General features: G+C 37.7%; 1 protein-coding gene across 2 annotated transcripts in view; it reads left to right on the plus strand.

The window, feature by feature from the left end:
• Window positions 1–27,494, plus strand: part of nova2 (NOVA alternative splicing regulator 2) — a 52,865-nt gene that overhangs the window by 15,237 nt on the left and 10,134 nt on the right. For both annotated transcript variants that reach the window (XM_082180534.1, XM_082180535.1), the window contains one exon: window positions 18,109–18,275. In XM_082180534.1, the coding sequence (XP_082036660.1) occupies window positions 18,109–18,275 (167 nt within the window). The remainder of the gene's footprint in view (window positions 1–18,108; window positions 18,276–27,494) is intronic.

Raw genomic sequence — 27,494 nt, forward strand, 5'->3', positions numbered from 1 at the left:
CTTTACTCCACCCTCCCCCTCGGCCGGCCACCATCTCTAGTGCATCTCTATGAGGCTTCAGTACAAATACTATTGATCGATCCTGCCACTGCAAATAGACAGGATAAAGGATAAAATTCACCATGAGAACTGAAGAGAATAGCAGGTGCCATCCCTTCAATTTTGAAAAGCCAATCTCCTTCCACCCAGGAAGTACACTGACTAAATCATTTTGATAATTTTCACCTCGATTCAACAGCGTTGAGAGGGGATGTGTGTAACAGAACATTAAAGTGCGATCTTTCGCATTACTGGCTCAGAAACACTGAGGCTTACCTGCAGACCCACACTTAAAAAAATGAAAACTCTGTCATTATTCACCTACCGTCATGTCGTTCCAAACCTGTATGATGTTCTGTCTTCTGAGGAACACAAAAAAAGATAATTGAATGAAGATTGGGAAGTAAAAAAAAAACGATTGACTTTCATTTTATGGACTTTCATTTTATAAGCCAGTCATATAGTGGCCTACCGATATGCTGACCGATATTTTACTTTTTTTTCTTTTTTTTTTATCACATTGGCCAATACATTTGTCTAGATGAACTGAGACTTTTATTTTGACAGAGCTAACAAGACGCAGAGGATTTTCCATTCTCCGTCTTCATTAGTTTACTAGAATCAAGAAGTTACTATCTAAAATGTAAATCTTATCTATTTTATTGATTTCCTTTTTTTTTTAATCAAATATATTTCAAATAATATGATTAATTTTCTAATTATTTCTAATTTTGTAAAATAAATATAAATTTAGTTGTAGCATTTGTTATTTACTATCTTTATATTAAATCGTGTGATATAATATATATCGGATTTATATCAGATGGCCGATATGATATAGATCATATCATATGATATCGGCATATTACAAAAAAAAAAAACCATTGGTTGACTACTACTGATATGATTATACAGGTTTGGAACAAGACAGAATTTTTATTTTTGGGTAAACTATTACTTTAATCTTTCTTTTTTCTTCTGAATTTCAGCACCAATTTTGACTGATTGACTGCTGAATTGACTTAATTTTTTTTTTTTTATATGTTAGAATCATCAAATCAGTCAAAAAAATTTGAAATACACACAGCTTTCTGAATATCGACCTATTCAGATCCTCCACCGGGCTGCGACTGCATACGGTCCTGCTCGTCCGGAGCCAGTATTTCGCATAGCGCTTGTTATAATAGGCATTTTCATCATGCAACTTGTTTGGATTGTTTTTAATAGTCTCTCATGGAAACAGTAAAAACAAATAAGTTGATGTCAGTTCTAGAAACTGAAGCCAGTTATGAGATAACGGTAAACCATTTTGTAGATCTGAGAGCCTATAATCCAGCATTCCTGTAGGTCTCAGCGGCGTTCCCTGTCTGTCATCCCTCAGACTGTGCATCATTAGACCAGGCACCGAGTGGGCGAGAGCTTATGGGCACAGAGCTTAGGACCTCAATAACTGTCCCATGCTTGGGCGATGTGCGGAATAGTGGATTCTGACAAGGAGGATCTTGGATTTGAGAGCCAAAAATATCCCTCCAAATGTTTGACCCATCTGTAAGTCCTTCCCATGGTCTATATAATAACCTCTGACACTGAGCTTACCGCCTGACACTCCTGTCATTTCTCATATTAGACTCGAAGTTGTGAGTGTTTGTGTCTCTGTCGGAGTATATCAAGGAATTTTATATATTTATGACGGTGCAGTTATGTCTGGTCCCTCCGAAACACTAGGACAAAAAGATGCAGACATGGAAAGAAGTTGAGAGGGGAATGACACAGTGAAGGGGGAGGAGTGATTGAATATCTAATTGTTTGAATGGTCAATGATGGGTCTAAACTGTGTAGGACAAAGAGGAGTGGTGGGCCACTCATAATGACAATAGAAGCTTTTGACATTGTTGACGACACATCTCCTCAAGTTTGGGGGGAGGTGCAGGCGCGCAGGCTGGTCTCCCATCTGCCTGAGGAGGTGTTAGTGTGTGTGTGTGATGATGCGGAGACAAAAAACAAGAGTGTATAGGAGACTGGCAAAAGTGAGAGTGCTGTGCACCGTGTAAATCTCAGTTGACTGAATTTGTTTAACACAATGCAGTTTTTAATTGCTGATTTTGAGATTAACAGCATTATTATTGCTCAGAACCTTAAATTATATATAATAAATGTTATTTATTTATAGTATATATCCATATGGTTTATTTATAAATATAAATATATTTATTAGATCATTATAATATAATATATAATTCATTTCGGAATACAAATCTCAACATATAATTGCCATCATTAAATGATTATGCATACATCAGCATCTTATCAGACATCGACCAGCAAGCTCTTTAGATACCAGTCTCTGAAAACTGACTAATGCTGTAAAATAAATAGTTATCAATCATATTGAATAGCACATATCTGTTAACTCATAGTAGTGGTAGTAGTTGTTGTATCGAACAAGTCCCTTTTTATGTAGAAATGCATCCAGGGTGTCAGTGGGAGTCCTGACGTGTTACATAAGTGGGCCTGTCTCTGTGCTTTTGTCTGAGTCTGTCAGTGGTGTAGAGATGATGAATGTGTCAGTGGGAGACAGCCATCCTCTTCTCTCGCTGCGTTCACTCTGTCATCTGCTGCACATTTTATGATGAGCTCATCAGTAAAAGCCAACCCCCCACGCTCAAAGCTCAGCAATGCAGGAGCTTAACAGATTTGATCTATATGCATGGATATTTACATACTTTTGCCGAGAGAAGCTTACGTGCAACTTTTGGTAAAAGTGAGTCGCTTTGGATGAAATAATTTATAAATGTAATGTAAATGTATATCGATTTGGATAAGTGGATATATTTTTTGGCACGAGTACAGGAAATTGATTTAGTGATACTGTAAGGCTTGTAAATGTAAAAAAAAAAATCTTCTCAAATGTGTAATACTTACATTTTTTAATACCATTTTTTTTTTTTTTGTGCTTTACATTGGTACTCAAGTCCCTCTTGTGTTATTGTACACAAAAGCTTTAAATTATTCAAATTGTAAACAATCTAAAAACAGCATTAGATTTTCCAGCCTTGTCTAGATTGTGACTCTCATGTCTTATAGCTGCACGCAAGGTGCACAGGATCTGTCCCACGAAGGTGCGACCTCTCCTGGGGTTTGGTGCAGAGCTGACGGGGCCGACACCCCCCATCCCCCTTTGTCACAGACACGCCCTCCTCCCTACGGGTTCTCACTCCCCCCTTAGAGACAAAGCATGCTTTGTTAGTCTCTACACTTGGTTGCCTCAGAGATGGGAATTAAAGTGACGGCTCTTGAGGCAAGAGGTTCCCCTCTACCATCATCATTATAGCCGTCTTTCTCTGTTTCCCCAGCTACAGCAGGCAGGTAGACAGGCGACAAAGATGTCTCTCGCTTCTGTGCCGATGTTTGCCTCTGGGCTTAGGGCGAGACAGAAGCGTGGTCTGAGAGAGAGAGAGAGTCAGCCGCAGTAAGGATGGATACTCTTGCAGTCCAGTCACGTAGAGAGGCCTTAGACTCCGGCAGCCAATCGCATAATGGCATGGCCTCCATTTTGAAGTTCCCGCGAAGGAAAAAAAAGCGGTGGCAGATGTCCTGTTGCTCTCACTGGCCGATTAAAGCTTAACGCAAACACCAACCGTACCTTTAAAATAATTTTTATAATTTTTGTTGTAGCATATATATATATATACATTTTTTTTTTTTATAATAATAAATAAATAAATAAATATATATATATATATATATATATATATACATTTTTTAATAATATATTATTCTTGAAATTTACTTATATTCAACAAGGTTCTCGTTAGATTTCTGAACTAAAATAATATAAATATTCTCAAAATTGCCAATAAAAAAATTATAAATATGCAAATAATTTTGAGTTACATTAAGATTAATATATAATTAATAATAAAACTTAATCAACAGAATAATTATTCAGAATCCATCTTTAATCAAAACTCAAACATCACCATGTTAATAAAGCCATTTGATTAGTAATCATTTTTTCACTGAAGCACAATCAAAAGACACAAAAGCCTCCAGCACATTTCTTTAATCGTAGATCCACCATCATGACACCTGGCTTGCCGGTTGCTGTGACATGCCCTCCCATTGCATAATGAGGTTATAAGTGCAAAATCATTTAATGCCTGTGTCCTGCATTTGGGGCAATTTAGCATTTGTGCTGAGACATTTGGGGCTTAAATGAGAAAAGCCCCTTACATAAGATTAGGACAATGGAAAGCTGCATTGTGTAGAATAGGGGGGCACCTTTCCTCTAAAACGGAAGGTGGTGAGGGATGACAAAGAAGAGTATTGAGTGTTGGCGGTGGGTTTCTTTTTGGAGCAGATCCAGCCTCTTCGCAGAGGGGACAAAGCTCCCCCTCTGTGCCTCAACAGAGCCTCTAAAGGCACAGAGTTCCGCAGCTGCCTCCCACTCCGCCCATTTGCCTCCCAAAATCTCTAATCCCCACTGAATGACCCCCCAAACTCCCTTTCCCTCTCTCACACACTCACTACCACCTTGAGCCCACCAGACCAGTGATTCATTTCTCCTTCGTCCCCCGTCAGCTGTCGGAACGTTCCCTTCAACACACCGGCTGTATGCTCGTATTAATTGCAACAGATCGGCCACGGCTAATTATCTTTGACCCCTTTAGTCTTGTAGGAGTAGTGTGTGTCTATGCGTCAACTATGGGTTAGAGAGGATACAATTGGGAATTTGCATGCACAGATATCTAAATGCAAGACTGCTATTTGATATAATATCCAGAGAGATTGTACAGCCTATTTGATCATCTCTGGCACTAAAGCATAGGTTGCTAGAGCTGTTTGTGGGTCAGCTTTGGATCTGGGGAGAACAGTTGTTCCTCAAGGGGACCTCTTGAGATGGTCATGTGATCATGGCCTTCTAGAATTATGTAGCATGAGGACTGGGATGGGTGCTGCCTATTGACATCAACCAATTGTCACTTTGATTTGATACCTTTTGTTGTTCTGAAGAGACAGCTGTGTCTGTAATTTTTTCCATCAACAAAGAAATCATAAAAAAGAAGTAAATTATATATAGTTATATAATTATATAGTTAAAAATATGAAATATATTTGATTGTATATTGTTTTATATGTAATTGTTTATAATCATCACACATCATTGACAAAAGAAAAAATATTATATATATATATATATATATATATATATATATATATATATGTGTGTGTGTATATAATTTTTTTTCTTTTTTTCTTTTTTCCTTTTGTCAATGATATAGCCTATATATATGTATATTTAAAATCAATGACAAAAGTAAATATATATGCAAATGTATCAGTGTTTTTTTTTTCTAGTGAAACAAAGATGCAGATTATAGTTTGCTATTCTTGTTGCAACCAAGCTGTATGATGTTGCCTTTTCAGTCACATGAAACCTTCGACCGCAGACACAAAGGAGATTGCTAATTGCTATTTTGCTGATTGCTAATTGCTATTTGCTTCTCAGCTATCGCCAAAGCCAAATGTTCCCCAAAACATTTAGTTGATGCACCACTCGGGCTTTCCCTAAAAAACTTCAAGTAAATAAGCAAGGATAAAACACATTAAAAAGATTCCTGTTTGTTTTTCCTAATCTCTCAGTTTTCAAGACAAAACTGGAAGCAGAGGGGGGAAGATCCACACGTGCACTGAACACTTCACAATCAGTGCTTTCAACCTTCGTACCCACTGTTTCACCTCCCTTGCCCACGCAGGGCAGGTGCAGGCAGAGGGGGCAGCGTTTCAGAGCCTCCTTTGTCATGAAATGTTAGCACTTTACTGCACAGGGTTTGGCTGGCCAGTGCCAGGAGCTCTATGCCAAATTTCAGGAAGGAGGATGAAAGCCAAGTCAATTGTGAAGACACCCACACCCTTTAACCGAAGAAATAAGCGTAATGCTTCTGTGTTCCTAACGGGGAGCTTCTTCATTCGGAGTGGCGTTTGCTAACTCCTGAAAATCCCTCAGCAGAGCTGAATAATGGCTCTGGTTACGTATGCATTTTGGCAGCCGCAGCTAAATGAAACTTCTCCTGACAGGCAGTGCTGATCACGTCCTTTTAGACATGAGCTGTAGGTTTACCTAAGGCGGCCTAAAGGGGCTTTGGAGCTGAATCCTAATTGTACAGCAAGTAAAGTGACTCTCGGTTGTGTCTGTAGAGCTGCACTAGCTGACTGTCGTAATGGTGACCTGAGGCAGTGTCATGATTGTCTGTGCTGCAGGGTTGTGCATTGTTCACAATTAAATTGAGAATGCCTTTTAAATTCTTGTTTACTTTCTAAATTTGAATTGACTTGAAATTGAGGTAGCAAACAGGATGCACAATTGTTCGAATCCAAATGTAAGGAAGTAGATTTAAAAAGAACTGAAATTGAAAGAAATTAATATAACCATTTTTTAAGGAGAAAAGCAAAATGAGACAATTGCAATACATTTCAATTTTGAATTGCAAATTAATTTGAACAGCTGGGTTCTGGAAGTAAAAATTCCATTAATTTTCTCCAAAGGGGAATCGATATTTTTCAATAACTTATAAACTATTAAAGACAGACCCACTGTGAGTTACGAGGTTGTTAATTAACGGTATATGCTTTTGTTGAAGTCATGTATTTTTGAAATAATTGTTTAACAGCTGGCATCCTGGTGAGAAACTACATTACCCATGTTTCTGCAAAGAAATCTCTCCCAATTAGAGAATAGATCAAATCACACCAAGGCTGCATCAGAAATTGCATACTTCCCTACTATATAGTAGGAGAAAAACAGTATATGACAAAAGAAGTATGTCCGAATTCATAGTATTCATAACAGAGTTGGCAGAAAGTACCCGGATGATCTGCTTCTTCAAACCAGTATATATATATATATGCAGTACATATTAATATTTATCCATTTTTTATTTGATCGTCATTCGCAATGCTTCATGGGATTGTAGTTCTTTCTCTCTTTGAAGCTGTTAAATACACATTCTTGTACCTTTGTCTCTTCAATTACTTTTTTGCTTCAAATCAAAGTTTGTTGTGTTGTGATTCACCTCATAACTGGTAGGTTTGGTTCATCTCTTTAACAAAGACTTTTTAAAAAATCCCTATGGGAAAAATGAATGTAAAGAATACCGGAACTGTTCTCTGTTCTGTTCCGGAACTGTTCTGTTCTCTTCTGGTCATTCCAGGTCAAATTTCAGTTCGGATTCTTGTGCGGTGTAGCCAATTCATTTCAGATTTAGACTTTGATTTGAAAAGGAGCCAATTCTTCAATTCAACCCAACCAACATTTGAGAAGTGACGTGGCTGCTTCTTGGACCACCAGCTCTGTATTACACAAACGCCTTCTGTCTGCACATCTGCATGCACATGCGAGATCCATTCATATGTTGGCAATTGCATTCAGTGCATGTTCATTTCAAGCACTCTTTATTTCTGCGCGCCTGTCAGTATATTCTCATGGTGCTGAGAGCCTTAAAAGGCGGTGGGGTGGGGGTGTCTCATTTTCAGGTCGACTTCTCCGGCCTTGCTTGGCTCCTTAACCCCATTGCCTCACTCGAATTCCAGCTGTACGAAATGGGGAACAGATTGTGTGCATGATGTAAAACGGCAGGCATTCTCCCGTTGCTATGGATAAGGTCAACTGTTGAGTAAACTCAAGCAGATTAATACACATTATGAAAAGTAGAAAACTGAAAACATGGCACTGGAGAATAAAAACAGAAAGCTCTTCTAGTGGTCTCTTGCAGCAGACAAATAAATAAATAAAAGAAGTTAGTGGTAAAGGGTTGCGATAAGGAGTGGGCTGGAAACTGAATCTTGGCTCAGGGTTCGGAGACACTGAAAGCGCTGATAAAGAACCAGAGCAGAAAGCTGGCCCTGGACCTTCAGGCCTCAGCGCCTCAATCGGCTCGGAAGAGATGACTCACAGGCCAGTGGAGGAGGCCCAGACCGGAGAGGACTCTTAGCAATTAGCAGTGCTTGGACATGACAGCGTTGGGGGAAGCGGCAGCAGGTTTGGATTGTCTTGTTGTAGGTTGTTTGGGGCAGCCATACCAGCTGACTCAATCTGCCTATCGTTCAGACGGGCAATGTTTAGACATCTTTGATGGACAGCAGGCAAGCCGAGACAGGTGTGTGTTGGGCTCCGAGCACTTGTGTGGAACCCAATACCTCCGCAGGGAGATGCGCTCAACGAGTTGAGGACACGGAGTATGTGGACGGGAAAAGCATTTAAATGCAGATTTAAGAAGGAAGTGTTTTGAGAGTCGCAAACAGGCTATGCTATGTTAGCATTCTGATATTGTAATAATAATGCCACGTTTTCCTGTTGCTCACCATAATCTTACTCTGTTAGCTTTTCTAATTCGATTTTTCTGATCCCGTAAACTTAATCCTCCTCCACTCTCATTAACTTGCAATTTATGGTTAGCAAAATGGACTAATGTTTCTAGTGCACTGCTAAGTGTTTTTACAAAGATACTTGGTTCAAAATTCAACTCATTTTGCAAATGGAGCTCTCTTTGTTTAATGCTTTCATATAGTCTCTCTCATATTATAAGGCACAGTGTTAATTTTCCATGTTACAGTCCCAGTTACACATTAGCAGCATACACCTAGTTGGTTTTCCTTCCAATTTTTGTCCTTAGATGATCATGTACCTGATTATGGAAACATTGCAAATTAGAAATATTTGAAAGGCACAAAAATCTGTAAGTAAACAAAACAGAGGGACTGATGGACATTTACCAAGCGCCCAGAGAGTTTTGCGCCTCCTATGGGGCTAACTGGAATGTGATGACAAAAGCATTGTGACACAACCTCTCCATTATCTTGCTCAGTTTTCTCCTCTCTGCAGCTTTCTTACAGCTTCATTATTCATATTAAAGGATGGAAAGAGGTAGAGGAGGGATCTTAATTGCGTCGTCCACACACTATGTACTGAATTATGGGGGCCAGTGGGTTACTCTCTTCTCTGTACCCTAATGTAGATGACCATCAGTCACTGTTTGAATCATTTGTGCAAGCCTGGAATTCACACCAGCTCCAGTTACCACACCGGCCTTTAGAGATTGCAAATGCACTATGGGTTACCAGGCAGTGTACATGTGTGAGTTTGAGCGTGATAAAATTCCTGCTCTAATGGCTTAATTCAAGCACGTTTTGAAGTGAATTGATACATGGTGAAAAATGAAAAGAGTTGTTGCGTAGGTGTGCGACAAGCAAACAGTGTATTACTGTATGTGCATGTTGACACGCGGGTCAGGCATTGTGCTCTGGTTAGCGTGCATTCAGTATAACAAGCCGTTAGACATGTGTTGGATCTGGCTGAGCAGTTTGGTTGCTCGTTACATGAAGTAAGCTGAACCAAAGTGCTAACTTAACATCCACAAGATCCTCTTGAGGATAGATGGTTTTGGTAAATCTTCACAAACAGATCCAATGGATTTGTAATAGAGTCTCAGTCCCAGTGTTAAATGCACATGACTAGAAACAAATACAAAATACATATAATCCCTCTCAAGTGTGTGGAAGGTCTGACTGAAACCATAGTCTGTGTAACACTTGAAATCATTTCAGCAGTAAATTCATTGGCTGTAAAGCAGGGTCGCCTCTAACAAGGAGCAAACACTAAAGCATCTATGGATTTTACACCTTCTCTCCGTTCCCCTGCAAGGCAAAGGCAACTGGTCTGTTTAAGCATCAGCAGCCATAAATCAGGGGCTGTAACTCTTTCGAAAAAAGATCTGCTGAAAATACCTTTTGATATTTTTATTAGAAGACGTAACTCATGCAGCTATCGATGATGTTTCGCCAAAGTCATGAGTGTTAAGTGAAGCGCTGCTCAGACTAGTTTGTTAAACTTTCAGTTCGCGAGTTCAAGTTGCGAGTCAGAATGTGAGGTATTCGTCCAGAAATAACATCACATTCTTATTTGACTTATAGCCTATAGGTTTGTATGCAACAGATTTATGACAGTAAATAGCTGGTTGTGATCTTCAGGGCTTAGGTTTGCGAAATCTGAGTTTAAGAACCGAGTCACATAGGATTACAGACTGAAATGTCTTTTGAAACGACCCATTTTGGCAGTCGTGTCCCTTTCTTTCTTCTGTCCCTTGAGATTAGCCATCTCTAAATGCAGTTCCCTCTTCAGAAATCTGCATAACACACCCGTGGAGTTGGCCTCGGTTGCCTCTCGAGTCATTTCCTCATCAACAGTGAGTCAGTGTCTAAGCTCATGGACCCAGTCTTTATTTTTATTCGTTTCATATGTGAAATGTAAGAAATATATCCGGGAAGTCACTCGGTTACATTTTTTAATGGAATTAGTTACATGAAACGGCAGTTCATTATTTTGAATGATCACAAGATGTATTTGCACACAAATAAAGATAATTCAAAGACATTACATAACATTACACATTTATTTAGATGTTAATAGACAAACACTACCATTCAAAGGTTTGAGGTCATTAAAAAGTTTGGGGATAGTATTACTTTTTTTTTTTTTTTGGAAAGTACTTTCCCTTTGTTACAAAAATATATATATTTAAAAGAAATAAAAATTATATTTCAAAGAAATCTGAAAATAAAAATGCATCATGGTTTCCATAAAAAATGTTCAGCAGCATAACAGTTTTCAACAGTGATAATAATAATAAGAAATGTTTCTTGAGCATCAAATCAGCATATTAGAATGATTTCTGAAGGATCATGTGACACTGAAGACTGGAGTAATGAGGCTGAAAATTCAGCTTTGCATCACAGGAATAAATTCCATTTTAAAATATAATTAAAATAAAAAATTGTTTTTAAGTTGAGATCAATTTAAAATTTTAATAATATTTCACAATATTATAGTTTTGATCAAATAAATGCAGCCTTGGTGATCATAACATAACATTTAAAAAATCCTACCGACCCCAAATGCTTGAACAATAATGTAGGTAGGTTGCAAATTTTTGAAAACAGTGATATCACAAACTATTTTGTATATTAAGTTATATATGTAATTATTTACGTTTTGCCATATGCTTCGTTTTTCAGCATCTCGCACTTGAGCACCACTTTGAAGAACATGTCTAGAGATCCTTGCTCTTTTTTTTATTATTCTGTTCTATTTTTCCCAGCTACTATTTTATGGAATGGTCAGGGGGGCGTGACTAATACATTTTTTATTACATTTCTTAAATTGACAGCCCTAAATATATCACATCACATCTAAAATGCACAGATTACAACAGTTGAGGAAAATATCCTTTTTTAAGCCAAAGTGGAAAAGCTCCCCAGAGCCTTTGAAACAGTGTTAGGCACCTGGCAGGAAAGTTTAGACCCCCCTTCCCATCTCCTACCTCTTTTTTCATTCTTCATCTTTCTTTTTAGAGAGTTTAGTTTCTCTCTGAGTAATGTTACCCCCTCTATCCTCTCTTTATTGATGGGTTGGACATATTGAATAAAGAATCTCTTTTGCTTTCCCTTTAATCGCGTTCCTTTACTCACTGTGTTTCTTTCTCACTCACTGCATGTTGTTTTGTCTCTTGCTCTCTTTGTCCTTCTGTGAGGTCTTGGAGGGGTGTGCAGGAAGGTCTTGAGAGGGTGAGAGAGAACATTAGGGAAAAGATGAGGACAGGATCTCAGCCCAGGCCAGGCATCTCTTCAGCTGTTTGCACGACATGGGCCCCGTATCCATGGCGACGTCACTATAGATGTGGGGGGCTGGGGACGGCTTAGGTCAAACTGAGGAAAAGGGGTGGACAAACCCAGCACTTCTCAATAAGAGTGACATCACTGAAGAGGAATTCACTCTTTCTTCCAGATCCTTTGTTATTCTTTGGAGACCCTTCTATCCTTCCTCTGCCGTTTAAAGAGGCTTGTTGCATTGGAAAGGCAGAGCCGAACTGATCCAAGTTCACTTAGAAATTTTTATTCTGTCATCGTTTACTCACCCTCGTGTTGTTCTAAACCTGCATGACTTGCTTGTTTCTGTGGAACACAAAAGAAAATATATTGAAAAGATTGTTTGTTTGTTTGTTGTGTTCATACAATGAAAGTCAGTAGGGCACAATGTTGTTTTGGACCCCATTAACTTTCATTATACGGCCAAAAACAGTTGAAGAATTCTTCGAAATAACTTTTGTTGTGTTCCACAGAAAAAAAAAAGAAAGTCATAAAGGTTTGGAACAAAGACACAAGGAACAAAGGTTTGTTGGGGGAACTATCCCTTTAAGAAGACTTGGAAAGTGAGATTCCCATCTGCCCTAGTGACTGCTGACATGGGTTAGTTTAGGCCCATAAAGAAACGTCTGGATTTGGAGTGTCCATCCAGCCTGACAGACTATAAAATACCGGTTCAAACAGCATAAAGAGATTTGAATGGAAACTCTTTCCGAATTTCCAATCCCCATCTTTCTTATTCCTTTTTACTGTTCATGATTACATAAGCACATGCAACACCCCTTCCTTTCTGTTTTAAAATAAAAACACATTACGTCATTAGCAGCTGCCCCACAATATTTTCAGGGTCTGCCAGTTGCTGTGGTGATGTGTCTTATGTCATATGTCTGGACTGGCCCTATCCCAAACATTCATGTAGTTATTAACATAATGGTGCACACTGACACCAACAGGACCCAGGTGTCCCCTGTTTTAATTTGCTCGTCTCTGCAGTCAACGCTTCATCTTGTAGTGGGTGCTCCATGCTAAAACAATGGTCCATGTGCTCCTAAGGGACTCGTACGTGGAGGCTGCAATCAGCCGCCCTTTGATGGGCGGACAGGAAAATACGAGTCACCGAGGAAGGGAGATGGCTAGTTTTTTTATTCCCCCCACCTCCCCAACTCATTCTTCCTCTCGCTCTCATTTTCTCCCCCCCCTTTTTTCTTTCTCCTAACACCAAAGCCAGGAAACATCTGTAACCTCGTCCACAGGCAGGGCCGTATGTTCATGAATTCTCTAAGGCCGCTGTTGGACTCTTTGGAGTGAGGCAATCAGGAAGCTTGACAAAATTTGCTCATATTGAGATATGGCGTAGAGACGTTTCTTGGACAAGCCCGTACGCTGTATATTCTGAAAGATTCTCCATGTGTTTCCGGCAGCTGTTCTCATTTGTCATGTGGTACGCAGCAGTTTAATTGGTTATTGAGCCTGCTGTGGACATTTATATGGGTTCAGTGCCCAATCTGGATCTTGTCAATCAATGGGTCAATCCATCTAGCAGCTTTTGGTGTTGTGGGACTTGTGATCAGCATTTGTGATCTACATGACACTGCACTATTCTTCAAATGGACAAGCTCTCGGCATCTGGTTTAGGAAACATCTACCTGCTCATGAATTTTTGGTAACACTTTAGCTTACGGTCCAGTTCTCACTATTAACTAATTGCTTATTAGCATGCATAATGATATTGGCTGTTTATTAGTACTTATAAAGTACATATTAATGCCTTATTCTGCTTGACCATATTCTACATCCCTTAATCCTACCCAATACCTAAACTAACTATTAATCAGTAATTAGGTAGTTAATAGTTAGTTAATAGTGAGAGTTGGACTCTAATCTAAAATGTGACCAATTTCTTTTTTTTTTATTATAATTTTTTTGAATAGTTTAGGAAACATCATCTACCACTTTAAGCCTAATTGATTTTTAATCACTTTTTTATATAATTTTGTGAAAAACATATACCGCTATAAATTTGATTTAGATTTATTATCATTACCATATTATTATCATTATAGTTTTGGAAACAAGAAATCAAACTACATGCAAACCTTAAAAAAAAAAAAAAAAACGTATTTTTGGGGGGGATTGATTATGGTGTCATTTTCAACAGTATGCAACAGCAATTTGCACCAACACTAACTCTCCATCCGTGGCAGCAGTAGCAGAGATTAGAGGGCGTTCACACAGGACGCTTTCTCCTTTTCAAACAGCTAGACAGAGCTGGAACAGAGCGATGTCTTGTGACACGTTTCTGCTAGACTATTTTTAACCTGACACACCTTAAAAACAACGTCTGTACATAGACCAACAAAATAATGCAGATCTATACGCGTCTTTCCGCCGTCCTTGAATACTCCTAAGATTTATCTGTCTAGTACTCAAGTAAACAAAATGACCAAAATATCCATCCTTGCTATGAGCCACCATGTTTCTGTTCTCTCTCTAAATAATTTGCAGGATCTAGGCATTACCTCATATTACTGCACAGTTTACCAGGTTTAATTGGCTCTTCTTTTTTTTTAATGAGCTCACATTCCATTCCATATAGTAGGCTACATGTTAATGTTTTGTTCATGCTCATGTGGTTTTGTTTAGTGGCCCTTATAGACTTACATTGTCTGTTTTGAAGTCATGATAGAGTTATTCTTTAGAACAGTCTTCCAGACACTCCATCACTCACGCAACTACAGAAAACAGGGCCCTCCTCTGTTTTACATGCTTTTGGGAAAAAGATTGGCATTCCTGTGAAGAAAGATAGGGTAGCCCATGCAACAATAATAATAATAATGATGTTCTCAGTAGCTAAATCACCAAAGAGGAGCTCCATCTAGCAACAAGAACAAGGAATGAATGACTCATCGACTTAACAACTGTATAAAAACAATTTAGTACAAGAGTGAACAGCCAAGCAGGCATTCCCTAGGCAACTATAGAAAACACCTCCGCACTGCCCAATACCTTTTCTTAGTTTTAATTCTTGGTCCGTATTGAAGGTTATTGTGTTTCCATAAACGCTACTAGCACAAAGCTCACACATATTCTAAAATCAATAGTCTCTGGGCTTAGAGACCAAACCCCTAATTTCAGAAGTTGCACTGTGACTCACAGTGGTCCATCAGAAATCATTCTAACATGCTGAATTATGCTCAAGAAACCTTTATTATTATTATCTTATTATATTATTCTGTTGAAAATGTTTCTACTACTTAATATTTTTTGGGAAACTTTGATCATTTTTTTCAATATTCTTTGATGAACAAGAACCATTTATTTGAAATAGAATCTTTTGTATTACTGTGAAATTATTTATTGTCCCTTTGATCAATGTAATGCGTCCTTGCTGAAAAAACAACAATTATTTAAAAAGAAAATTGAACGGTAGTAGTTGTATGCATGTACGCTCCATTCCAGTTTTTGTTTGACCAATTCTCTCTCATTTAATAAGTAAATGTTGGTAAATTTTATATTGTCAACCAAATAATATAAAATATATTGTGTATAAATATACTATTGCCCAGCCTTACTATGTGGTGTGTCTTAATGAGGAGGCAGAGCGCTGTTGAGGGGGGTGTTTATGTGTTTGGATGGGTGGTAAAGCAAACTGCCCATCACTTTCAATGAGCTCCATGAGCAGAAACTTAAACGTGTGTCAGAAAGTGTCCCGTCCATTTGCAAGAGGAAAGAAGATCCTCAGTGACCTCTTTCTAAACACTCCCCCACCCCACCCCTTTCCCATACCCCGCTGAGTATCTCACAACAGACACATCACAACCTCTCCAGGAACTCTTCATCCAGACAGTCAACACATCACATAAGCTTTCTGCTTGTATGCTATAACCTCGCCTGTGCAGCTATTTGGTATTTAACATGTTGAGTTCAACTAATGGTCATTGTGTGTATACCGTATATATATACACCATAAACATAAGTCATGTTTCAAAACTAGTCCTCCATCTCTGACAGTTGTTTGACTGGTGTTGTCCACACCCTACCCCCTCGTCTCCCTGCCAAAACAATGGTGATCTCTGCTCTAATAATCTACCACCCCGATTGGTCCGTCAAAGATTACTCTTGGGCCGCCAGCTGTCGGGAGCTCAGCAAAGCTTTTTTTCTCTTTTCTTTTTTGTAAGATCCCATCCATGATCCTGAGATTCCTCAATTTGAGTGTATTAACACGGCTTCATATAGCTAGTCTGGGACCAAACCCAATTATTTTCATGCTAAACAATAGAAGGTTAAAGGAAACCGGAAAACCCTACTGCACCATGCCGATAAGGGCCGATTCTCTTCCCAGCCTCTCGGGAGCCAAGAGATTCTGGCTTCGGATCAGTCTGGTTGCGTTTTTTTCCCTCTTCCCTTCTACTTTAGGCTTTTGTCTTTATTTCTGAATCTGAATGACAACGTTTGACTGTCTCACTTATGGTGCAATGTGATTTTGTGTGGGTTTTGTAGGATAAATATCCCAGAATATAAATATCCTTTCAGGCAAATTGTTATAGTGTAGAAGATTAGTAACCAATCAGAGAACCGCAGTCGGCTAATTCCTTTAGAGTCTGCACCAAAACACAGTTAATCAATGGTGATTTGTACTGTATGTGTGTGCATGCACTGAACCTCCTCATGTTTTGTAGGAGAGATGGTGGAACTGGAGTCGAATTGCCGATATTGTATCAGAATTAATTGAAAGTGGAGACTTTGGGGCGTCTAATGGAAGGCTTTCTGTGAATAGGCTGCCAAAAATAGTAGCTTTGCCAGGCGACTGTTATTGCAGCTGCTCCCATAACTTTAGTCTGCATGTACATAGATCCATGGTATTTACATGGGCAGATGCTTTAATGCTGCTTGTTTGCCTCCTAACACAATGTCTGTAGTCTCTCGTGTAATGTGATTGATAACCCAATGACTGACGGATTCACTCTCTGATAACACATACTACTCTGAAACTCTGTATGTGCCTGTCATACAAACAGTGCACTATAATATTATATCATTTAGTTGAGTAAAAACAGAAAGTATGTTTTCTTTTATCAGCCATTTCTGATTTTGTCAGCTGATGATATTTTATGCTGCTTCCATGTAAGGAAAAAAGCATTCCATCACCGTTTCAGTTCCAAACACCATCAATCGCAAAAACATGCTGTACTGACGTCTTAAACCAGAAGCAGTAAAACAACCATGGGTTACTTTAGAAATGGGACATAATATGGGACATGGGACATAATATGCTTAGAAAGATTACTAGGGAGCTTAAAAAAGGTGACGAATTAAATTTTAAAGTGCAATTTTGTTAAGTCTTCAGTGCACATTATCCTTCAGAAATCATTCAAATTTGCTGATTTGGTGCTCAATAAACTTTTCTTATTATTATCGATGTTAAATACAGTTGTGCTGTGTAATATGTTTGTAGAAGCCTTGCATCCTTGGCCTTGCTGAATAAGATATCATACTGACCCCAAACCTTTGAACAGTAGTGTATTATTCATTGGTCATCTAACACTTCACTAGTCAGAATTTCAAAAGATTTGGCCAATGGCAGTTTTAATTAATTTTAATTTAGAATAATTGTTTACATATTTATGTATTATATTTATATTAGTGCTGTCAAATCGATTAATCACATCTAAAATAAAAGTTTCTGTTTCTGTAATATGTGTGTATAAATATTATTATATTTATATATATTATATGTAGTATGTATGTGTGTGTGTGTGTGTGTGTACACACCCATTTATGTATGCATAATATATATATATATATATATATATATATATATATATATATATATATATATATGTGTGTGTGTTTGTGTATATGTATATTTATGCACACACACATATATAAACAAAAAACTTTTATGTTAGATTAATTGCGATTAATTTATTTGACAGCACTAGTATAAAATGTTATGTTTACATGTGCATATTTCAGTGTGCAATAATTATATTGGGGTGGTTTATAATATTTTATTTGATGACATGGTAATCGTCTTGGACGACTTGTTACGCACTAACTTATACTGACATTACTAATTTATTCTGGAAGAGAAAGCGTATTTAAAAAGTATTTTTTGGCTGGTCATGTGATCTAAATTTGGCTGCCCCCATGAGGTAACCTGGATGAATGTTTATTTAAAAAAAATCATTTTAAAAACAATTACTCATTTATTCACATGTAAAACATTTTATAATGAGGAAATACATGCTCCTTTGGCCCTCACCTCATCACAGCACTGCGGTTTTCTTAATCATTTTACAGCACTCTTTGGACAACATCTGTAAATCGCACTGAGGTTAAACTGGAGTTCTCTTTGTGTGTGTCCTTCAGGAACAACAGAGCGTGTCTGCTTGATCCAGGGCACTGTAGAGGCGCTGAATAGCGTCCATGACTTCATTGCGGAGAAGGTGCGGGAGATGCCGCAGAGCGCTCAGAAAACAGAGCCAGTTAGTATACTTCAGCCACAGACCACAGTCAACCCTGACCGTGTCAAACAGGTGAGGCTTCACTTCCTTTAACTCGCCCATTTCCTGTTTCTTTTCATTTCCAGTTTCCTCTCTATCCTTGCAGAATTGCAGAGCACATGCACAAGATTGTGAACTTCCTTTGTATTCATTCTATATTTAAATCAGATTTTTTCCCCGCACTTCTGATTCCCATTTGATAAGTTGTAATAAAAAGCACAAGCAAACAGACCAATGAATATAGCCACACAGAATGAAATGAAGTGTGAGGAAGGACATTTTGATTATATCATCCTTTCTAATAAACTGTGTTAACTCAGTCAAACAGGCCCCACTTGGTTTGGCCTTTGTATTATACAAGCAAACAAACTCTCGAAGATTCGGAGTGTGTTCCAATTAGACAAGTCATTGATTGTGTACCGGCTATCTGTTTAGGAGATTATCGCCACCGGTCACTTCATTATTATGGTCCATTGATCTGCTGGGCTCCTGCATTGTTGTCATCCACATCAATGATTCTTCTCCTTTATTTATAATTTGCTTAATTAAATCACCCTTAGGACAAAGAGACAGAGTTGGCTGTATTCATGAATAATTTACGACATGCTACCGTTTTCTGCTCTTAATTTTTAGTTAAGCCTGTCCATTAAGGAAGCTTCTTCTTTGTGCTTATTGAGCAGTTTCTGTGAAGACAGGGCCATAACCTGAATTCCTAGAACATAAGTCCAAGACGCTTACCCCTGCAGAGTTGCCGACCTAATTATTTATGCATGTAATTATAGCGCTTATCAGCGGAGCAACACAACTCAATTTAGTGCACACTATTGTCTCTGCTGGGACAGCATCACTGCATTCTGCTGCACTCTGCAATATGACAAACTATATTTGTATGATTATGATATACAGGGATGCAGAGAGTTTAGATTGTGGTGATATATTAAAAATGTTCAATATGAGGATGTACAGTTGAGTCATAACTAACTGTCCTTAAAAAATGTATCAAACTGTTGATCAGACCTTATAGATAGACTGATGGATAGGCATTGGTACTTCAACATATCGTTTAAATATATATTTTTTAGTCATATAATGAAATATATTTTAATGAAATGATATATATATATATATATGGTAAATTAAAAGATTCCATATATATATATATACACACACACACACATAATATTAAGTCATTCAATTTTGTGCATTTTTATGTCAATATTTTGTTTATATTTCATTTTGTTTGGTACTAGATGATCTATCTTACTTTTTGCTGGTCAGAATTTTGCCAATGCCAGTCCGGTTTTGGCCACAGTGAGTTGTGATCGATGTCATATGATCTTGCATTGCCTTTGCGTTCTTTTCCAATTGTCACCACACGTGCAGCTGTCATGGCATGTATCTCATTGCAGTGCACACTGATTGAGAGATAGAGGGCAAGAATTAAAGTCATATTAAGCGACAGCTGCTAATTTCGGGTCAGGAACATCAACCGCTGATCCTGAAACCAAATGGTCAGGGCAGGAGCGCGGCTGACATCTATCTTAATCCACCCACCCATCAGCACAGGAAATCAATCTGGTCATCTAGATGGCTCATTGTTATGGACGCCTCATTGTTTCCAACAGAGTTTGACTAAACTCAAATGTTGAAGTGCCAGCCTTCAGCCTTCTGTGGTCATCTTGTCAGCACAGGTTTCCTCTGATCCTTTCCTCTGCCTGCTTCCCACATCCTGTTTTTCCTATCTCCAAAGGAAATGGACCATTAATGCAGAGGAATGCAAGAGTTCCTAATGTTGTCTATAGGTAGACACAGTGAATCAATGCAGTTGGCCATTTTCGTCGCTGAAGAGCTGGCAGATGCTGTATGTGTGAGCAAAATAATGCACTTACTGCATACCCAAACAAATCAATCCCAATGTAATTTATTCAACTGAAAATCTATAGTAGTGCATATTGCAATTACAATAATTTGCTAAGCAATAAAGAGAAAAGAAACGCATATTCTGGACTTTCATTAAAGCTATGAAATTAATTTTGAAGCTTATTCACAATTTGATTTGGCACAGGAACACCATCAAAGGTTCCTCCTACTTCGCTTATGACTTTGAAAAATTGAACAATTTCTCTGTAATCTCTATTTCTACATCAAAGAGAAAAGAATGATTTTCCCCATGCATCACTGGCCTTTTTCATAATAACCCACAGCTTTACGTCTATTATATTGATCAGTGGGATTGCCTTAAGTGGCTGTGCTGTTTCAAACCATCCTTTCCCTTCACGACACCACCAAAGCCAGCCTATTTAATTATCCTGCATCATGAATCTAATAAAAGTCCTCATTGGAGCACTACGCCCGCACACACACATAGAGACAGCCAAGCGAAACACTGCTGTGTTCCCTGCTCATCTCCTAAATTAAAAGCGACATCAGGAAAATTGCTATAACGTCTAAAATTGAAGAAGAAGAAAAAAATCTCTCGCCCGATAGCCCAACCTTCCCTCCCCTCCCTGCTCCGGTCTCTGGAGGGATGATGACTGGCTAAAATATTTTATGCCTTTTTTAACCTTCAAATCCATCAGCCGGCCAGGAAAAAGGTCACTGTCTCTCCACGGAGGATCGATCTAATTTCCAGAAGAGCCAATGGAGAGGGAGAGTCTTACACAACATTGGTTGTTGGACAAGGAAGTACATCCTCTGATGCTGGGCTCAAATCTCTTTTGGGTGAAAGAAAGGACAGATGCTGTCTGTGTTGTGTGTCTTTAGTATTTGCAGACTGGCAGTTTTGTTAGTTGTTTGTTTATACAGTCACGGCGTGTTTGTGGAAAGCATGTGTGCAACTTATGCACACTTTCTTATGATTTCTACAGGGTTCTCACAGGGAAAATATCAGGGAATTGTGGTTTCCAGGTCTTGAAAAATCATGGAAATATTTATAATGATTGTTTTTTATTTATTTATTTATTTATTTATATAAAATAAACTATTGAATTGGTCAAAATGCCTTTTTGTGAGTGCAATCTCATTTTTCAGCTTTAAAATGGTCTAACAAATTTTTATTTCAAGACATAATTTTATTGTTATTGTACTCACAAATTGCACTCAAATACCAACCCCAAAATATATTCACTATAAAAATGTCTTAGTTTGTGATTAATCATTTCAAAACATTATTTTATAACCAGAAACACTAAAAAGTCTCTTGTCAATCTACAATAAATGCAAAATAAAGCTCTGAAATCACATGTCTGATGATACAAGAGGATATTAATAAGTCAGAATGTTGAGCATTATTATCAGGGATCATATTGGCTATTTCAGAAGAATTGACATGTCTATATCAAGTCTCACAGCAAGTGTCACACCTACCTTAAATACAAGTCGTCCCGTTGATATTGGACTGTGGTGATCTCATATTGTCTATGTGTGAGAGGATGTTCTCTATCCGAAGCTCGCACATCTCTAATCCTGAGCCAGACCCCTGGAGATATGAGTTGTAACATTCTTTGATGGATGCAGGACTTGAGCTGTCCGAAATGGCATAAAAATCAATAATAAATTAGATCTTCATTAAATATGCATTTGTAAGGCGCATACTTAATTTGGTGTTGCTCTGCGTTTGAGTTCTGAAGAGATCTGTGATGTTTCTGTGTCAAGACTAGATCATAATGTTCAGATGGATATTTTCTGAAGCAAGTTTATTTTATGTAGATATCCTTATTTAAAAATCTAATCATATTTAAACATGCAAATAAGTGATATATGAGCTTCAAGGCATAGTTTACCAAATTCTGTCATAATTTACTCACACTCATTTCGAGAGGTCGACCGATAGTGGATTTTAAAGTTGGACTGCACTGGCCTATAATCGATTAATCAACCAATCGTTTTTAAAATGGATTCTGAATGAAACCAAACATAACACATAACATAGTGCTGAACTTTATTACAAAAATTTTAAAACCGTACTGAACCATGAAAATGTAATGTACTTTTTAAATATAATTTTTTTTAATCCTTGATCATTCATATTAGTTCATAGTGCATCAGCTAATGTTAAGAGATGCAACTTTAATGTATTAATAAATATTGAAATGAACAATGAACAATACTTTTTATTAACCTCAGTTAATGTTACAAATGGACTCTTTTTGTAAAGTGTTATTATTTCATATAAATCCAGTCATGCATAAAGATGGCCATCTTTATATCTACACAAAAGCCATAGCATTGAAATTAGATACATATGTATAATATGTATACTTTCACACTTCATTTACCTCTATTTTAGAACACTTGATGATTATCTAATCAAAATAACAAAATATGTATTACAGTGATGATAAAAAAAAGGACGAAAATCAATGCATTCCTGATTTATTTCTGTTTCTGTTTGGCTGCATGACGATACACTTTGCGTTCTCACGATACTAACTTTAAATATGAAACTTCGCTGCATAACGAATGCATAAAAGCAATCAGCTGGATATAAACTAATGCATGTTGGTAACAATAACCGCTTGAGGTACTGCTAATGTTAGCGTCCTCTCCTCCTCAACGGCAAACATACTGCTGTTCTCCACTAAGGCAGCATCTAATCAACAAATTAATTGCTTTATAATGATATGAAAACATGTACTGTAGTGTACTGTATATACTGTGTCATTGTCTGTTTTAAATCCACATTGGAAGTGTCCATCTTTGTGCAGCATGCAGCCTCATGTGTCAAAACAAACACCACGAGGTGTCAGTGAGAGTGTTTATTTCGCCTCTAGAGGCCGCCCTCATACTGTATAATGACAGCAGACCCTTCTCAGCCGCTCCAGCAACGGACGCAACCCGGAAAAACTATCGGTATGGATTTTTGCCGATAACCGATGGTTCCAGCAATCGGTTATCTGTGCCAATCAATCGGCGAAACCAATCAATCGGTCGACCTCTACTCACAATTCCTGTAAGACTTTCTTTTTTCTGTGGAACACAAAATATATTCTTAAGAATGTTTCAAGTGGTTTTTTGTTTTATAAAATGTTAAGTTAATGGGATCCAATGTTGTTTAGGTAAATTTGTCTATTGTATAGACAAATGTATGTTACAGAGAAGAAAGAAAGTCATACAGGTTTGAAAAAAAGTAAATGATGGCAGTATTCTCATTTTTGGGTAAATTATCCCTTAAATAAGATTTCAGAATGTTTGTCACATTCTGAGACTGTAAATATTCATATTTATTGTTGAAGAGAGCAGCACACTGGATTTTGGGGAAGCCAAGGACCTTATTTTAGTTTACTATGAGTTTGGCCATTACGGGATAGACTGTCATTTTTGGGAGCATCACTCGTGTGATTTGGGGTTATTTAATGCTGTCTAAAGAGTTAAAATGATTTGTTTGTATATGAAGTAAACTGGTATCTTGCAGTCATAAATACATGTTAATTGCTTTGATATGTCTAAAAAATATATCCTTATTTTAAGCATCATCATGTCTAAAAGTAGAAAAACAAGAAATTGAATACCAGGTTAAATGAGTTCCTTGGCACTACACATTCATTGAGAAGCTCAAATGGCGTAATCCCCTTGCCCGTTGCATTTTGCTCTTGTGCTCAAAATATAAAACGACTTGCTGCGCCTGAGCCTGACAGAAAGAATTATAGGGAGTGAAAATTGAGAGTGTGACCACTCATACAGGACCCTCGCGAGCAAACAACAACCTCTCACGACAGTGACCAAGGTGAGAAGGAGGAGGAGGACAGAGTGTTATTTTTAACTCGTATGGAGTCTTTTTTTCCCTCTTCTTTGTCAATGCCAGCAGCCAGAGCACACAGGCAGATGCTGTACAGAGATGGGCGGCTAAGCCCGGGATCAGGAGACAGGCGATTAACCCAAAGGCAAGCGCTTAAGACTTCAAAGTGCAAACAGCTACGGCTCTAGAGTCAGGCACTGTTTCGGGGACAGAGGTTGGGAGGGGGGAAACAGTTGCTGTGTGCCCGAGTCGGATGGGATGCGCCAGGGGTCATTGTTTGAGACCCCTTGTCACCTTCAGGACTGGGTACATTTTGATGGCACATCAGTAGAAAGTAGGACTCCACGATATACCGCATTAAAATCGCTATCGCGATATGGCTTAGTGTGACTGTCAAATCGTGCAGACTGCAATAAATAAATATATGCGCTACCGGCTCCAGAGTGGCACTGCTCATCCACATCCCATGATGCAGTGCTTCACAGGTCCACGAGCTGCCCGCGTGCAAAGTGCCGAGTTTCACTCTGAATACATCCATTTGCCAGAAACCCATTCAAAATAAAAGCTTGATGGTTTTACGTTTGAAAATGGAGAAATTCAGACGTAAATATTAGTATTGTGATTTTACAGTTGTACTGTGAAATAAAACTATTTTTATGAAATATTAGATTTTCTTAGTTTATGGTACAATATTACACTTATATTTTGTTTAATGTTATTTAATAAGAATTATAATAAAAATCACAAATATTATTTTATTAAGTACTTCATTTTTCATTTAACAGTACAACAGTTACAATATTACAATATCTTTCTTATTTAGTTTAATATATTATTTAATAATATAAAATAACTAATTTATTCTGAATTGGTCAAAAATAGTGGAAATGTGCCATATGTAAACTCAAGTGAAGAGATTTTTTTAAACTGTTCACTTTATGTTTACTGAAGGCTTGTGTTAGTTTTTGTAAATAGTAAATCCAAGTGTGAACACCCGAATTAAATTATTTACTTATTTATTTATTATCCCAAATCGTTCAGCCATAAAAGTGTGGTTTGCACAAAAAAAAAGTCTTCAGGATTAAACAAGAATTTTCCAGCTTTTAAAAATTTGCATTTATTCATATTGCAATATACATATAGCAGAAAAAGTAAATATCGCAAAGTTTTTTCCAATATCATGCAGCCCTAGTTGAAAGAGTTTAGAGGAAGTTTGAACTGCTTTTTTTCAGTGGCAGAAGGTTTTTTCTAATGCGCAGCCGGATACGAAGACTCCCGGGGCCTCATCTGCCCGTTCAGCAAAAACACACAGAGAACGAGACTGTATCCTTTGATTAATTTGTGCTAGTCTCAGATGTTGCTCTCATTATTTTATTTTATTATTATTTAATTTTTTTGCAGGAATAGAACAAAGTAACACAGTCTGCATAAGGAGTGCATACATGTCCTTCATGGCTGACCAATCTTTCATTGCCCATTACCCACAACCCCCTGCAGCATCCTCCCGACAATTCATCAAAGGCTTCTAGTCCCAGATGACTGGTGGCGCAGCAGCAGCAGGCGTCTCTCTCTCTCTCTCTCTCTCTCTCTCTCTCTCTCTCTCTCTGTCTCTCTCTCTCTCTCTCTCTCTCTCTCTCTCTCTCTCTCTCTCTCTCTCTCTCTCTCTCCGTCTTGCACTCTTTATTTCTCTGTCTCAGCCTCCTCTTCCGTTCACTCTTTTATAGATAGACGAAGCGGGCATCCACCTCCTCTAGCTCAGCACTTGGATGCATTCAGTCAAATTAACTTGAATATGTGTCGACGCTGCTCGGTTCCTACCCAACAGGCTCGATTCTATCAGCACTTCTCCTGCCAAATGCCATCATAGCAAATTATGGTATCATAAAGAAAGAGGCGGAGAAGGAAGAGGAAGGAGCTGGATCTGCTAAAAGTAGCAACAAATGCCACTTAATTATGCTAATAGTCATCTGTGTCATATGGATATATTGATCAGATAAAGTAATTAAACTTTTATTTTCAGATACATTTTCTTTTCATTTAAGCATTTTCTGGTTACACTTTATTTTAAGGTGTCTTTAATACACTGAAACTATACATTTAAGTAATGAGTAATATTAAGTAACTACATGTACTATAGGGTTAGGATTTGGGTTTGGTTTGGTTTGGTTTAGGGTTACATGTAATTATGCATAATTTATAGTTATTACTATAGTAACTATGTGTAACATATGTAACAATGACACTGTAAAAAAAAGTGTTACCGACTATTTATTTAAAAAAATCAACACTTTTATTCAGCAAGGACAGTGACAATAAAAGACATTTATAATGTTACAAAAGATTTAGATTTTTCAAATATTTGAGTGTTTTTAGTGAGCAAAGAGACTTTCAAAAACATTTTACAAAATCATACCGAGCCCAAACAATAACTACAATTTTACAAAAAATAACACAAAGTGTGTGCATAGGCATTATTATCAGTCTTTTTATTTTGAATTTTTTAATGTTTATTAATTTCATGATTTATTATGTTCAATATTTTTTTATTCATATTAATTAATAGTATACATACATACGTTTAATAAAAACGTTTAATATATGAACATTTGGGATCAAGATCTGGAGTTTGGAAGTGTAATTATTAATATATTAATGATTTTTATTTGTGAAATTTTTTTTTAAAGACCTCATTAATACAAAATCTAATTTAAGCCTGGCAAAAAGTTTGAGGATTTTGACAAAGTGACAAAAGAAACATGATGTAAAAGCAAAAAAATTATATTTCAGATTTCAGGGTCACTACACTATTTGTGACTTTTTAATCTGCTAATAGATCTGCTGACTGATGTGTTTTTTCACTTTTGGACTGCACTGTATATGAACTGATCAATCACAGTACATCTCTAGTGCCAAAAACAATCTGCTTTCCAATGCATTAAACGATAATTGTGAATATGATTATTTTGCTCAAAATGTTCTCTAAACAAGGTTTTGTGTATTCTAGCAAGATAAAAGGTGAATGTAGGAGTCCATGAAATTACCTGTCGGCAGTTTTTCATTTCTATGCTAATTCAGTTGAGCTGAATGAGAATTGGAGCTACAGTGGCAAGGCTAAACAGCCTCTGTAAAGACATGTCTGTGGGCAGCGAGCTTCAGCAGACCTTGAGGCAAAGAGTGAAAAGAACGAAGCGACTCACAAAAGAAACAAACGTAAAGGCTGAGCCGATCACCACCCCTCCCCAACCTCTCTCTCCTTTCCTCTAGTCTCTCCTTGGCTTTGTTCGTAAATACACACACACACACACACACACACATACAGAAACACGCCCCCACAAACACACATCCTTCTTCACCCACATCTACCCGCTCCTCTCTTCTCCCCTTTTTACAATTTTCATCTCTCTATCTGTCATTTTGACAGTGCAAATATTCTGAATCCAGCATTGTCAAAGCGCTCTCGGAGGGCTGGAGCTTTTCATTATACAGAGTAATTAACTGTCAAAGCGAACACCACA

This window comes from Leuciscus leuciscus, assembly GCF_965113295.1.
Source record: "Leuciscus leuciscus genome assembly, chromosome: 9".
NCBI lineage: Eukaryota > Metazoa > Chordata > Actinopteri > Cypriniformes > Leuciscidae > Leuciscus > Leuciscus leuciscus.